Below are 14,553 nucleotides of genomic sequence, written 5' to 3' on the forward strand. Positions count from 1 at the left end.
TGTCAAGACAAAAAATTTGACACCGATCCACATAAGGATAAATTAGGGCAGGTGACCAAAAGCTTGGTCAGAGGTAGGTTTTAAGGAGCGTCTTAAAGGAGGAAAGAGAGGTAGCGAGGCGGAGAGGTTTAGGCAGGGAATTCCAGAGCTTAGGGCCTAGGCAACAGAAGGCACGGCCACCAATGGTTGAGCAATTATAATCAGGGATGCTCAAGTGGGCAGAATTTGACGAGCGCAGATATCTCGGGGGGGGGGGGGGGGGGGTTGTGGGGCTGAAGGAGATTACAGAGATAGGGAGGGGCGAGGCCATGGAGGGATTTGAAAACAAGGATGAGAATTTTGAAATCGAGGCACTGCTTAACCAGGATCCAATGTAGGTCAGCAAGCACAGGGGAGATGGGCGAACAGGACTTGGTGCGAGTTAGGACACAGGCAGCCGAGTTTTGGATGACCTCAAGCTTATGTAGGGTGGAATGTGGGAGGCCAGCCAGGAATGCGTTGGAATAGTCAAGTCTAGAGGTAACAAAGGCATGGATGAGGGTTTCAGCAGCGGATGAGCTGAGGCAAGGGCGGAGACAGGCGATGTTATGGAGGTGTGATGCGCTATCAATTACTCATAAAAGACTGAGAGTTAGAAGAGTAACTAAAGGCTTTTATTAACAACAGAATGGAGGTCTGCCTCGAGTGGTCGACCGGTCCAGGATACCAAGGGCTGGGGAGCAGTCACCTTTATACTAGGACCTGTGGGAGGAGTCAGCCGAGGCATGTACACAGTGGAATACAAACAGGAATACAAACAGTGGTTTACCACATTCACCCCTTGTTTAAAATTGAGTCCGGCGGGGTGAAGTGTATTAAAAGTTAGTGTATTGGAGTCTCTCCGGAGGTCTTGTCTGCCGCTGTGATCGGCGTGGCGACGGCAGGGGTAGTGAAGCTTCCGGCGTCGAGTCCAGCGTAGGCTGTGGCACAGGCGTGTCGTCCTCGTAGATGTCGAGCGGGTCGCGGGGCCCAGGCCTGCCGTCTGCTGGGGCTGGATATCGGATCGTGGGGGGGGGGGGGGGGGGGGTGGTAGTGGGTAGTGGGTTACTGTGGTCCCCGAGGGTGCAAGGTCTCTTATGGAGACTGTGTCCTCCCGCCCATCCGGGTATGCGATGTAAGCATACTGGGGGTTGGCATGGAGGAGGTCGACCCTCTCGACCAGGGGGTCCGTTTTATGGGTCCTCACGTGTCTTCTCAGTAGGACCGGCCCTGGGGACGTCAGCCATGGCGGTAGCGATGTCCCTGATGTGGACTTCCTTGGGAAGACAAACATTTTCTCATGAGGGGTGGCGTTAGTGGCAGTGCAGAGACCGAATAGAGTGGAGCGCATCGGGGAGCACATCCTGCCAGCGGGAGGTTGGAAGGCCCCTAGACTTTAAGGCTAGCAGGACGGCCTTCCAAACTGTCGCATTTTCTCTTTCCACCTGTCCGTTCCCCCGGGGGTTGTAACTGGTGGTCCTGCTTGTGGCAATACCCCTAGTTAGCAGGTACTGACGGAGTTCGTCGCTCATAAACGATGAGCCCCGGTCGCTATGGATATAGCTGGGGAAGCCGAACAGGGTGAAGAGGTTGTTCAGACATTTAATGACCGTGGCACTGGTCATGTCCGGGCAGGGGAAGGCGAACGGGAAACGGGAGTACTCATCAATAATATTGAGGAAGTACACATTGCGGTCGGAGGAGGGGAGAGGCCCTTTAAAATCAACGCTCAGGCGCTCGAAGGGGCGAGTGGCTTTTATCAGGTGGGCCCTGTCTGGTCTATAAAAGTGTGGTTTGCACTCAGCGCAGACTTGGCAGTTCCTGGTCATGGTCCTGACCTCCTCAATAGAGTAAGGCAGGTTGCGGGCCTTGATGAGGTGGAAGAACCTGGTGACCCCCGGGTGGCAGAGGTCATTGTGGAGGACCCGTAGTCTATCGATCTGCGCGCTGGCGCAGGTGCCACGCGATAGCGCATCCGGGGGTTCATTTAGCTTCCCGGGCCGGTACAAGATCTCGTAGTTGTAGGTGGAAAGTTCGATTCTCCACCTCAAGATCTTGTCATTTTTGATTTTGCCCCTCTGCTTGTTGTTAAACATAAAAGCAACTGAACGCTGGTCAGTGAGCAGGGTAAATCGTTTTCCGGCCAGGTAGTGCCTCCAATGACGCACAGCCTCCACAATCGCCTGGGCCTCCTTCTCAACAGCGGAGTGTCTGGTCTCCGGGCCTTGGAGGGTTCGTGAAAAGAAGGCCACGGGTCTCCCCGCCTGATTGAGGGTAGCGGCCAGGGCAAAGTCGGACGCGTCGCTTTCCACCTGGAAGGGGATGGATTCGTCCACTGCGTGCATGGTGGCTTTGGCAATGTCCTCCTTGATACGGTGGAAGGCTAAGCGGGCCTCTGCCGTCAAGGGAAAAGAGGTGGACTTGATCAGCGGACGGGCCTTGTCCGCATAGTAGGGGACCCACTGGGCGTAATAGGAGAAAAACCCTAGGCACCTCTTCAGGGCCTTGAGGCAGTGGAAGTTCCATAAGGGGACGCATCCGGTCGGGGTCGAGGCCGATGACTCCGTGTTCCACAACACAGCCAAGGATGGCGAGGCGGTTTGTGCGGAATATGCACTTCTCCTTGTTATATGTCAGGTTTAGGAGTTGGGCGGTGCGGAGGAATTTTTCGAGGTTTGCGTCATGGTCCTGCAAGTCACGGCCGCAGATGGTCACATTGTCCAGATATGGGAAAGTGGCCTGCAATGCATTTTGATCTACCATCCGGTCCATCTCCCTTTGGAAGATGGAGACCCCGTTGGTGGCGCCAAAGGGAACCCTAAGGAAGTGATAGAGGCGGCCGTTTGCCTCAAAGGCAGTGTACTGGCGGTCCTCAGGGCGGATGGGGAGCTGGTGGTACGCTGATTTCAGGTCAATGGTCGAGAAGACGCGGTACTGCGCGATCTGGTTGACCATATCAGCTATACGGGGGAGTGGGTAGGCGTCCAGCAGGGTGTAGCGATTTATTGTCTGGCTGTAGTCGATGACCAGGCGCTGCTTCTCGCTGGTCTTAACGACCACAACCTGGGCTCGCCAGGGGCTGGTGCTGCCCTCAATAATCCCTTCTTTCAGGAGCCGCTCCACTTCGGTTTTAATGAAAACCCTGTCCCCGGCACTGTATCGCCTGCTCTTTGTGGCGATGGGCTTACAGTCGGGGGTGAGGTTAGCAAACAGTGGTGGGGGGGTGACTCTGAGTGTGGAGAGGTTGCACCTGGTGCGCGGCGGGCAATTTGGAAGCTGCTGGCTGCGGACTGTGAGTGGGGGTAGGGGTCCACCGTACGCCATCGTAACACTTTTAAGGTGGCACTGAAAATCTAACCCCAGCAGGACGGCAGCGCAGAGGTCAGGCAGGACCAGAAGTTTAAAATGATCGTACACGGTCCCGTCTACTACGAGTGTCACCACGCAGTAGCTGCCGATGTCCGCCGACTGGGACTCGGAGGCCATAGAAATCCGCTGTTGCGCAGGCAGGACTGGGAGAGAGCAACGCCGCACCGTGTCAGGGTGGATGAAGCTCTCCGTGCTCCCAGAGTCAAAAAGGCAGATTGTATCGTGACCATTTACCTTAATGTCCATTGTGGAACTGGCCAGTTGGTGCGGTCTCGCTTGGTCCAGTGTAACGGATGCCAGCGTAGGGGTCGGTGTGTCGCTGCGGGTATCAGATGAGGCGGTGTCGGGGGCCTGCTGCGTCCCGGCTGTCGTCCAAGATGGCGTCGTCCATGATCCCCATGTGGCTGGAGGCGTCCAAAATGGCTGCTGTACCGGTGATTCGCACACGGCCGGGGAGGTCCAAAATGGCGGCCCGCATGGCCCACACGCGGCGCTGCTGGGGTTCGGGGTGGCATTGGCCCTGCAGACGCTAGCGTAGTGTCCCTTCTTCCCGCAGCCCGAGCAGATCGCGTTTTTCGCCGGGCAGCGCGCTCTGGGGTGTTTTGCCTGGCCACAGAAGTAGCATTTCTGGCCTTGGGGCACTGCTGTCTGGCCTTGGGACACTGCTGCGGTAGTTGGGCCATTGTTGGGGTGTGGCACGGCGCTATGAGGCGGTCCTACCGTGTCCCAGGCTGTCATTCCCCGCGGCGTCCACGGTGCAGAGGAGTAGGCATCCATGCCCTGGTAGGCTGCATCCAACGATAGTGCGAGTTCAGAGGCCTTGTTGAGGTCGAGGTTACTCTGCTCCAACAGTCGCTGTCGTGTGTAATTGGATCTGTGGCCCGCTACAAAAGCGTCCCGGATAAGTTCCTCTGTGTACACGGCGGCCTTTACATCCTTACAACCACAGGCCCGGCCAAGCACAGACAGTGCCTGAAGGTATTCCACGGTCGATTCCCCAGGTTGTTGTTTACGACTCCCCAGGAGGTGCCTGGCGTACACTTCGTTCACTGGGCGCGTGTACTGGTCCTTGAGGAGCTTGATAGCATCCGCGTACGAGGTCGCGTCTTGGATGACCGAGTACACTCGGTGGTTCACTTTGGAGGTCAGGACATCCAGTTTGTCCTCGTCCGATTTGATTGCTTCGGAGGCGGTCAGGAATTTTTCGAAACACTTAAGCCAGTGAGTAAACTTGGTGGATGAGTCCGCCTCCCGATGATCTAAGTCCAGGCATGCTGGTGTGAGGATCTTCTCCATTATAAAAATGTTGTTAATAAAATTGATGCGCTATCAATTACTCATAAAAGACTGAGAGTTAGAAGAGTAACTAAAGGCTTTTATTAACAACAGAATGGAGGTCTGCCTCGAGTGGTCGACCGGTCCAGGATACCAAGGGCTGGGGAGCAGTCACCTTTATACTAGGACCTGTGGGAGGAGTCAGCCGAGGCATGTCCAGGCATGTACACAGTGGAATACAAACAGGACAAACAGGAATACAAACAGTGGTTTACCACAAGGTGGAAGTAGGTGGTCTTTGTTATGCTGCAGATGTGGTCGGAAGCTCATTTCAGGGTTAAATATGACACCAAGGTTGCAAACAGTCTGGTTCAACCTCAGACAGATGTTAAGGAGAGGGATGGAGTCAGTGGCTAGGGAACGGAGTTTGTGGCAGGGACTGAAAACAATGGTTTCGGTCTTCCCAATATTTAATTGGAGAAAATTTTTGCTCATCTAGAACTGTGTCAGACAAGCAGTCTGACAATTTAGAGACCATGGAGGGATCGAGAGAAGAGGTAGAGCTAGGTGTCATCAGCGTACATGTGGAAACTGATGCTGTGTTTTCGGATGATGTCGCCAAGGGGCAACATGTAGATGAGAAATAGGAGGGGGCCAAGGATAGATCCTTGGGGGGACACCAGAGGTAATGGTGCGGGAGTGGAAAGAGAAGCCGTTGCAGGTGATTCTCTGGTTACGATTAGATAGATAAGAATGGAACCAGGCAAGTGCGGTCCCACCCAGCTGGACAACGGTGGAGAGGCGTTGGAGAAGGATGGAGTGGTCAACTGTGTCAAAGGCTGCAGACAAGTCAAGAAGGACGAGGAGTGATAGTTTACTTTTGTCACAGTCACAAAGGATGTCATTTGTGACTTTGATGAGAGCCCTTTCGGTACTGTGGCAAGGGCAGAAGCCTGACTGGAGGGATTCAAACATGGAATTGCGGGAAAGATAGGCACAGATTTGGGAGGCGACAACACGTTCAAGGACTTGAGAGGAAAGGGAGGTTGGAGTGGGACAATCTAGTCACATCACAAGCCAATCAGAAAGCAGGGTTGGAGGATCAAAGCTACGCAATGTGGCTAGGCAAAAGCCCTGATGGGGTTATATTAAGCAGATACAGGCATGAAGAGCCACATGAACCAGTTCACGTGACATCTGGGTAACAGTCAACAATAGGTTATGTGATCACCCAGCAGACGGGAATAGTCACTGGGCTGAGGATCCATTCAATTTAATTGGAACTGGTTTCAAATGATGGACTGAATTTATACTTTTACAATAGTAAAACAAAATTGCAAATGCCAGAAAACAAAAATAATAGATGATATAAAAGATAATCAGTTTAACAGTTTTCTATTAAGCGATTTGTAGACCATCGATGAGTGGATTGCAGCATCTGTTGTTTCTCCGCTATTTTTTTCCAACCTTACCAACATTCTCTTTTAAGGAAAAGTTACATACCCAAACTTTTCTCTTTACAGATGCTGACTGACCTGCTGAGTATTTTCAACAGGTTTTGTTTTTTATTTCTACTTTTACAATATTTGCATTGGAAAGCAGAAATGGGGGCTTGATCACAAAAGCTAGAGCCCCTTTCAACCGGAGCTTTCATCGAATTTTAAAACATGTTCTGAAATTCAGACATAGTAACTGTGCGATTCAACTAGGCAATTTAAAATGTAATATTCACATCATTACAAAACAGCGATTCATTCGGCTGTCAATTCTCCTATCTGCCCAATACCTACAGTAAATTGTGTCATTAGTTCTTTCAGGGGAGGGGGGGGGCGAAAGTTAATTTACGTGCCAGTTAATAATTTATTTTAGTAACTGGTAAAATAGTAGCAATTCTAGAGAGAGGTGGTATACACCTCATCAATCTTCCCCAACCACAGAAATTCCCAGCTGCTCCAAGTCACAACCTGCAGACTCTAAAGTTAGACCAATAGCACCACAATGCTTTCGATTTAAAATTCATCAGGTTTCTCTCTCGCCCCATCTTATTGCATCTATTTTTTTGTTCACATCTCCAAAAGGGAATAAATGTCAACATCTCCACAGGCACATTTCCAGCACGGGAGGAGGGTGTCACCTGATCGCCATTAGCAGCAGGCGTTCCGGCCCCAGGGACAATTAGACCAATTGTGAACGGCCCTGTTGCTCTCGTGCATGAGTTCAAGTAACTCAGCACAGCAATAAAACCTAAATAGTTCCAGCCATATACGTCTTACTTCCATAAAACATCGCCACTTACTCTACTCAAATCTTAGGACTTCAGCAAGGACCTTCCTCATAGCTTGATGATAAAATGAGTCCCTTTGGACTCATTGGGTGTCTTAAATGCAAATAACATGGCTGCCCCAATAGTTCAACTAGTTAAAAGGGTAGAGAGTAGCCAAGTCTGATACCAGGAAGGTCCCAGGTTTGATCCTCAGTTGTGCTAAGTTAGATGATCTCAGCCAGTGTGGCACTAGGGACACAACAATGGTGTTAGAGAGGGGCTAATTAGTTAGTACAAGACTGGGGTCAGCTAGGACAGCCCGTGCAGTCAAATAGGTCACTGACACACTCTGGGCACACGCATGATCATTAGGATGAAGTGCCAGAGGGCAATCTATGCCAATAGAATTTTACCCCAGCAAGAATTCAACACGCTCAGATGAGGAGAGTAAAAGGGAAAAAAACATCCTTGGTGGCAAGGGAGCTTAGCACATTGATGCTAAATAATATGGCTCTGTTTATTAACAACACAAGTGGGTTGGACCAGATTTCCGATTGGTCCCCTTAGAGGACAAGGCACACCAAACAGTTTGTCTGGAATGTGTAATTTGATCCTGCCTGTAGAGTAATTCAAGTTCTCTGCCCTTCTCCCCCCCTCCAATCTCCTGTCCTCTTCCCCCTCTCCAAGCTCCTGCCCTACTCCTCCCTCCGATCCCCTGCCCTACTCCTGGCAAAAAATGGCTGGCAACAGGGAAGAAATATAATTCAGGCCACAGGCTCTGGCTTGGCACGTACGGCCACATCTAGAAAACAAAGGAAATAATCGTGGACTTCAGGAAGTCCAAAGGCGGAAGTCACACCCCCATCCACATCAATGGGGCGGAGGTGGAAAGGGTGGACAGCTTTAAGTTCCTCGGAGTCCACATCACGGAAGACCTCTCCTGGTCCCTCAACACCTCCTCTCTGGTGAAGAAGGCCCAGCAGCGCCTATATTTCTTGGAGGCTGAAGGGATGTAATCTGTCACCCCTGATCCTCTCTAACTTCTACCGCTGCACTATAGAGAGCATCCTGACAAACTGTATCACGGTATGGTACGGCAGCTGTAGCTCCCATGACCGGAAAGCCCTGCAGCGGGTAGTCAAAACTGCCCAACGCATCACCGGCACCCGGCTACCGACCATAGAACATATATATCAGAAACGCTGCCTACGGAGGGCACAGTCCATCATCAAAGACCCTACCCACCCCAGCCACAGTCTGTTCGCCCTCCTACCATCTGGAAGACGCTACAGATGCATTCGCACCCATACGACCAGATTTAGGAACAGCTTCTTTCCCAGGGCTGTCATCCTACTGAACTCCACAAATAAACACTAAAGCCTGCACATCTGCCGATGCACTTTATTATGGTCATATTTATGCTAATATATATGTACAAATGTATGTTGAAATGTTTAAGTGTCCTAATCCAAATTGTACACTCTCGGGAGCCGCAAGCCTACATTTCGTTGTACTGCACTTGTGCACTAACAAGGACAATAAAAGTTGATTTGATTAGGTGTGCATGCGCGGCTCCGGTGATGGGGTGGGATGGTGCTTAGGCTCAGCCCCGAGGGCTCAGCTCTGCCCCCATACAGGTACGCATGCGCATAACGACTCAAACTTGTTCGTGCAAATAACCACTCCAAAATACGACTACTGATGGAAAGGCACACAGACTTGTTACACCGCTGATCACAGTGCAGGGTTTCAATCTTTACTGTGTTGTCTCGAGTAGGAATGACAACCAGAAGCTAGATAATTTCCCACAGCAATGGAAAGAACCATATTTGCCTGCTGTTGTGCACCTGATTGTATCCAGTGGCATCAGCAACAAGGCCTAGGACTAATTAACCTACCTACCTACCCTCCAAACTATGGGATGACGTGCACAGAGTCTCCACTTGCCGCATTCGAAACTGGAAACATGCTACATTCAGGGCAATTGAGTTTGAATGTTTATTTTGGGCGAGGATTGACAATACTTCGGTTAGAATTTTTAAAAAATACCAAGCCATAGACCGGATTAGGTGCAGATTAAAGTTACCTTTATCTCACCCCAACAAGTCTTAACCCTATTTTCAGAAGCATTTTTTGGTCCCTCCAACCATGATTACCAGGTAAGTCTCCATTTCTGCATGGACTAATCCCCACTATGAATGGTGTTGAGGCAAGTCAACCAAATCGGTTTTAGCCAGCAGATTGACAAGTTTTACATCCAGTCATTCTTGCTGGATTTGAACTCAAATCTCAATAAAAAAGATATTTTGTGAACCCACTGCACTATCCTTCTCATTAGATCCCTCATCATCACTATTCACATTTTTCCAGAATTATCCAATCAATCCTGCACCCAGTCCACACACATCAAAATATAGTCTCCTTAATTCTCAAAAATGTGCAAATATTATTACATACAATAAACATCCAAGTGGCATATCACCTGCCTAGCTGCCTGCCACCTCCCACTGCTTCCCCCGTCATCTCCTTCCTTCCTCCATCTTTGGTCAACATACTCAACAGCTTCCTTGGTTCTCCTTATGATGTCATCAACACAATCACTCAAGGTCTCAGCCCCAACTGCAGTTTTCACCTCTAGTCTCTCAAACCCAAGGGAAGCAGACTTGAATGCAAATGGCACATAAACCCTTTTCTCAATAACCAACCCTCTTCTCTGACCGCTTTCATTGCTTGCTCCATTTTCACCTCCAATAAGCTTGTGGGCTTGTGTCACAAAGATCAAAAACTATCTGCCTCCTCCTCCCCCAGAATCATGTTTCAGGACTTTTGGCCCATTCAGGGGTTTGCAGACAGTTACTTTTAAATGTTGGGTTTTCAAAAGCAAAAAGTGTATTCATAGAACATATGAATTAGGAGTAAGAATAGGCCACTCGGCCCTTCAAGCCTGCTCCGCCATTCAATAAGATCATGGCTGATTCGATTACTCCACATTCCCGCCTACCCCCGATAACTTTTCACCCCCTTGCTTATCAAGAATTTATCTACCTCTGTCTTAAAAATATTCAAAGACTCTGCTTCCACCGCCCTCTGAGGAAGAGAGTTCAAAAGACCCACGACCCTCAGATAAAATTTCTCCTCATCTCTGTCTTAAATGGGCGACCCCTTATTTTTAAACAGTGACCCCTAGTTCTAGATTCTCCCACAAGAGGAAACATCCTCTCCACATCCACCCTGTCCAGACCCCTCAGGATCTTATATGTTTCAATCAAGTCACCTCTTACTGTTCTAAACTCCAGCGGATACAAGCCTAGCCTGTCCAACCTTTCCTCATAAGACAACCCGCCCATTCCAGGTATTAGTCTAGTAAACCTTCTCTGAACTGCTTCCAACGCATTTACATCTTCCTTAAATAAGGAGACCAATACTGTACACAGTACTCCAGATGTGGTCTCACCAATGCCCTGTATAACTGAAGCATAACCTCCCTACTTTTGTATTCAATTCCCCTCGCAATAAACAATAACATTCTATTAGCTTTCCTAATTACTTGCTGTACCTGCATAGTAACCTTTTGCGATTCATGCACTAGGACACCCAGATCCCTCTGCATCTCAGAGCTGTACAATCTCTCACCACTTAGATAATATGCTTCTTTTTTATTCTTCCTGCCAAAATGGACTTCACATTTTCCCACATTATACTCCATTTGCCAGATCTTTGCCCACTCACTTAACCTATCTATATCCCTTTGTAGCCTCCTTATGTCCTCTTCACAATTAAAAAAAAAAAAATCACACAAGGATGGATGGTAGTTAAAATGCTAAACAATAAGCAATTCTTTAGCCTGTCTCAGTAAATCAATAAAAGTCTCACACTCAATGTGCTGGGAAAACTCTGGTCCTGGACACTTGGCAGGGGTTTCCTGGCAGGCCTCCCTTCTGGCTGTGAACTCAGATAAAAACCAGAGACACAGGCAATCAAGTCCAATAAAGGCTGCAAAATCAATCAAGCGCCAGTAGGAGAATACAGGAGGGTTGTTAGGAGTTGTTTTGAACACCCACGGACATGGATCTGATCGTAACTGTTGCTCTGTATGTTCATTTGCAGTGAAATAAAATGAAACAATTCATGTCTGGCCTCATCGTACCAGGTGTTTGCTCAGCCCCCCTTCAGAAAGATTGGCGAAGCACTTGGCGACATGCGACAGACACAAATATCTAGCTCAGATCACCAAGGGGGATATCACTGTTGCACTCCCGAGTTACACTATCGTGCAGGTAGACATTGGACAGCGTTAGTGTACTCTGGTACTTTAAGGATATGGAAACCAACCCCACACCGATCCACTGCTCTCGCTGAACCCCTCATGTGCTTTCATTATCTTCAAATTTAATTTCTTCAACATCCACTTGCTGGCCTTCTGAACTCCATCCTTCATAACCTACAACCCGACCAAACTCTGCCGCCCACACGCCTTCCTTGCTGACCTCAGTTGGTTCCTTGTTCCCCAATACAACCAATTCAATATCTTCATTCTCATGAATGAATCTCTCCATGGCCTTACCCCAACCTACCTCAGCAACCTAGAAATGTAGGAATGTCGAGGATTAGCAAAGATCATTGCAATCCATCAGGGCAGTCTCAGTACCTAGGAGATATCTCTCAACAATATACATTACACCGGTCTATAATTTTTTTCTCCAGCTACTTATCCATCTCTTGTTTTGGGGTACAGTAGTAGTGGTCATGTTACTGGACTAAAAATCCATAGGCCTGGACTAATGATCCAGAGACACAAGTTCAAATCCCACCACGGCAGCTGGGGAATTTAAATTCAGTTAATTAAATAAATCTGGAATTTTAAAAAGCTAGTATCAGTAATGGTACCATGAAACTACTGGATTGTCATAAAAACCCATCTGGTTCACTAATGTCCTTCAGGGAAGGAAATCTGCCATCCTTACCCGGTCTGGCCGATGTGTGACTCCAGACCCACAGCAATGTGCTTGACTCTCAACTGCCCTCGGAAATGGCCCAGCAAGCCACTCAGTATTCAAGGCAGTGGCTCACCACCACTTTCTCAAGAGCAATTCGGGATGGGCAATAAATGCTGGCCTTGCCGGCGACACCCATATCCCATGAATGAATTAAAAATATAACCAGGCTGCACTGCTTACCTTGGCAGTCCACTTCTCACATTAGGCACCCTTTGTATAGTTAAATCTAAAATTAGCTTTTCACCTTCCATCTTCTATATTAAAGGCCATATTCTTCAGTCCTCCAGCTTCCAGCTTTGAGGATCACACCCTTCCTTTCCATCAGTGGCAGAGCGCTCAGCCACCTCAGCCCTATCCTCAAGAGCTCCTTCCCTAAAACCATCAGTCTTGCTTCTTCTTTCTTGGTCTCTAAAAAAACCTCCTCAAACCCATTTTTTGGTCACTTCCTCTTTCACTGTCTGATACTAATTCCTGCGCTAAGACATGCCTCAAGACATTTTATTGCATGAAAGGCACGATATAAATGCAAGTTATTAAATGTGAACACAGTATTAATCTACCTCCAGTTCAGAGTACTCTCTGTACTCCTTAGGAAATTAAATAAAAAAGCCTACACAAACTAGCAATAAATAAATAAAGCCAGTAGAATTCTTCCCTCAAAGGCAGCTTATTAACTTGTTCTCACAAGTGAGGCAAACATAGTATCTGGCACCTCAAGAGACAAAATACACAGAAATAAATCTGTGGAGTAATCCTCCTGTTCAGTAACACACAAAGCCCAATGTTTACACAAGTCTCTCACTGCCTATGTCCTTTATGGTCCATACCTAGCAAAGACGTCATTGGAGACTTTCTGGAGATACTGAAGAGAATCACTGATCTGGTGAATAGCTTCCTCACGCCGCAAGTCTGGCTGGATAATTGGAACAGTGTACACCTGTCCTTCAGTGAAGTACTTCTGCATCATTTTAATTCAATGTTGGAAAACTAGAAACAAGAAAAAACAAAGGCAAAAAAGAGGTAAAGGCTGGTTAATCAAGTTCACTTTTCTCAAATCAACTGCAGTTTTCTGCTAGAACATTCATTTTTAACGTTCATGTGACCCTTACACAAGTGCTGAGTTCCTGAATGGGTGTTGATTTCCTGTTTCAAAAGGCCATCTGAACCCCTCAATTAGGCTACAGCCTGCAATTCACAATGATATACACCATCTGAATCCTTCAATTAGATTCCAGACAATGTTATTTTCAGACAGAACACGTTTAACTCTCACACTGACCAACATGACTAATTACTCTGCTTTGATCACCGCTTTCTGCTCACCCTTGTGGGCTAACGTGAAGTGCTTACACTGTACCTCAGATGCAGAGCGTAGGGATTAGGTCTGTTGGTCAAGAAGAATCATGTCTGAACGTCCACTAACACCAGGGTTCAGCAATGTGTGGGCACGAGTGAGGCTGCGGTGCCGGTGTGCTGAGTGAGAGTGTCCACAGAGCCCGGTCCCCAGTATTGCGCCGTCACACCTCTCTCTGTCCCCAGTCTTGTGAAACAAACTGTTGCCTCTTCCGAGTCAGCAGGCTTGTTGCTGGGCATGCGCACATGGCTGCCTATGCTCTGCGCATGTGCAGGGCCGCACACACAGCCTGCCGGCACCTGATGTACTCCGTACGCTTCGCGGCGGATGCGGCGTCCCCTGCTTCTGACTCTGGTACCACCGCCATTCCCCCCCCGGTGCCCAATCTCACTCACAGCCAGCCATTTCATTCATGAACCGCTATTTCCAGCTCCGCCCGCCACAGTCTTACCTCAGGAAATGAATCCGCGCCTGCGCAGCGCCTGACAGCTTATGCGCGTACGTATCTCTTCAGCCTCCGGCCCTCTTTCCGAAAGCCCCGCCCACCAAAACAAGCCACGCCCCGGGACGGCTGTTGACCAATCGTTCCTGTTGCCCAGCTGCAAGCACTGCTCTGTCCACAGATGACACAAAGTATGAGAAAGTATTTGCAGCACTGAAATTGCTTTTCGACCTAACAGGTCCCTGCCGGTGTTTATGCTCCACACGAGCCGCCGCCGCCTCCTTCAGCTCACCCTGTGCCTTTCTCCCTGGTATTTATCCAGCTTCCCCTTAAATGCAGGTGTGCTATTCGACTCAATTACTCCCTGTGGTAGCGAGTTCCACATTCTAACCACTCTATGGGCAAAAAAGTTTCTCATGAATTCCCTATTGGATTTATTAGTGACTATCATATTTGTGGCCCCTAGTTCTGGTCTCACCCACAAGTGGAAACATCTTCCCAGCATGGACTGGTAGAGCCGAATGGCCTGTTTCTGTGCTGTATATCCTATGTATGTATATCTATTCAAGTGGAAACATCTTTACGTCTACCCTATCAAATCCTTTCATAATCTTGAAGACCTCTATCAGGTCACCCCTCAGTTTTCTCTTTTCTAAAGAAAAGAGCCCCAACCTGCTCAATCTTTCCTGATAGGTATAACCTAGCCCTGGTATCATTCATGTACATTTTGTTTGTACTTTCTGCAGTGCCTCTTTATAATATGGAGACCAGAACTGTTCACAGTACTCCAAGTGTGATCTAACCAAGGTTCTACACAAGTTTAACTTAACTTCCC

General features: G+C 48.6%; 1 protein-coding gene across 3 annotated transcripts in view; it reads right to left on the reverse strand.

The window, feature by feature from the left end:
• Positions 1-13,984, reverse strand: part of washc1 (WASH complex subunit 1) — a 35,347-nt gene extending 21,363 nt beyond the window's left edge. The window contains exons 1-2 of one of the 3 annotated variants that reach the window (XM_086009020.1): positions 13,728-13,984; positions 12,750-12,909 (exon numbers count right to left, since the gene is read on the reverse strand). In XM_086009020.1, coding sequence (XP_085865146.1) covers positions 12,750-12,889 — 140 coding nt within the window. In that variant the 5' untranslated portion in view covers positions 12,890-12,909; positions 13,728-13,984. Of the gene's footprint in view, positions 1-12,749; positions 12,910-13,279; positions 13,535-13,671; positions 13,698-13,727 lie in introns of those variants that run through there. The other 2 variants (XM_086009021.1, XM_086009019.1) reach the window with 2 other exon arrangements.
• Positions 13,985-14,553: the final 569 nt, after the last annotated feature.

The sequence above is a fragment of the Somniosus microcephalus genome, chromosome 16 (assembly GCF_052327205.1).
Source record: "Somniosus microcephalus isolate GS21.2 chromosome 16, FLI_Smic_1.0, whole genome shotgun sequence".
NCBI lineage: Eukaryota > Metazoa > Chordata > Chondrichthyes > Squaliformes > Somniosidae > Somniosus > Somniosus microcephalus.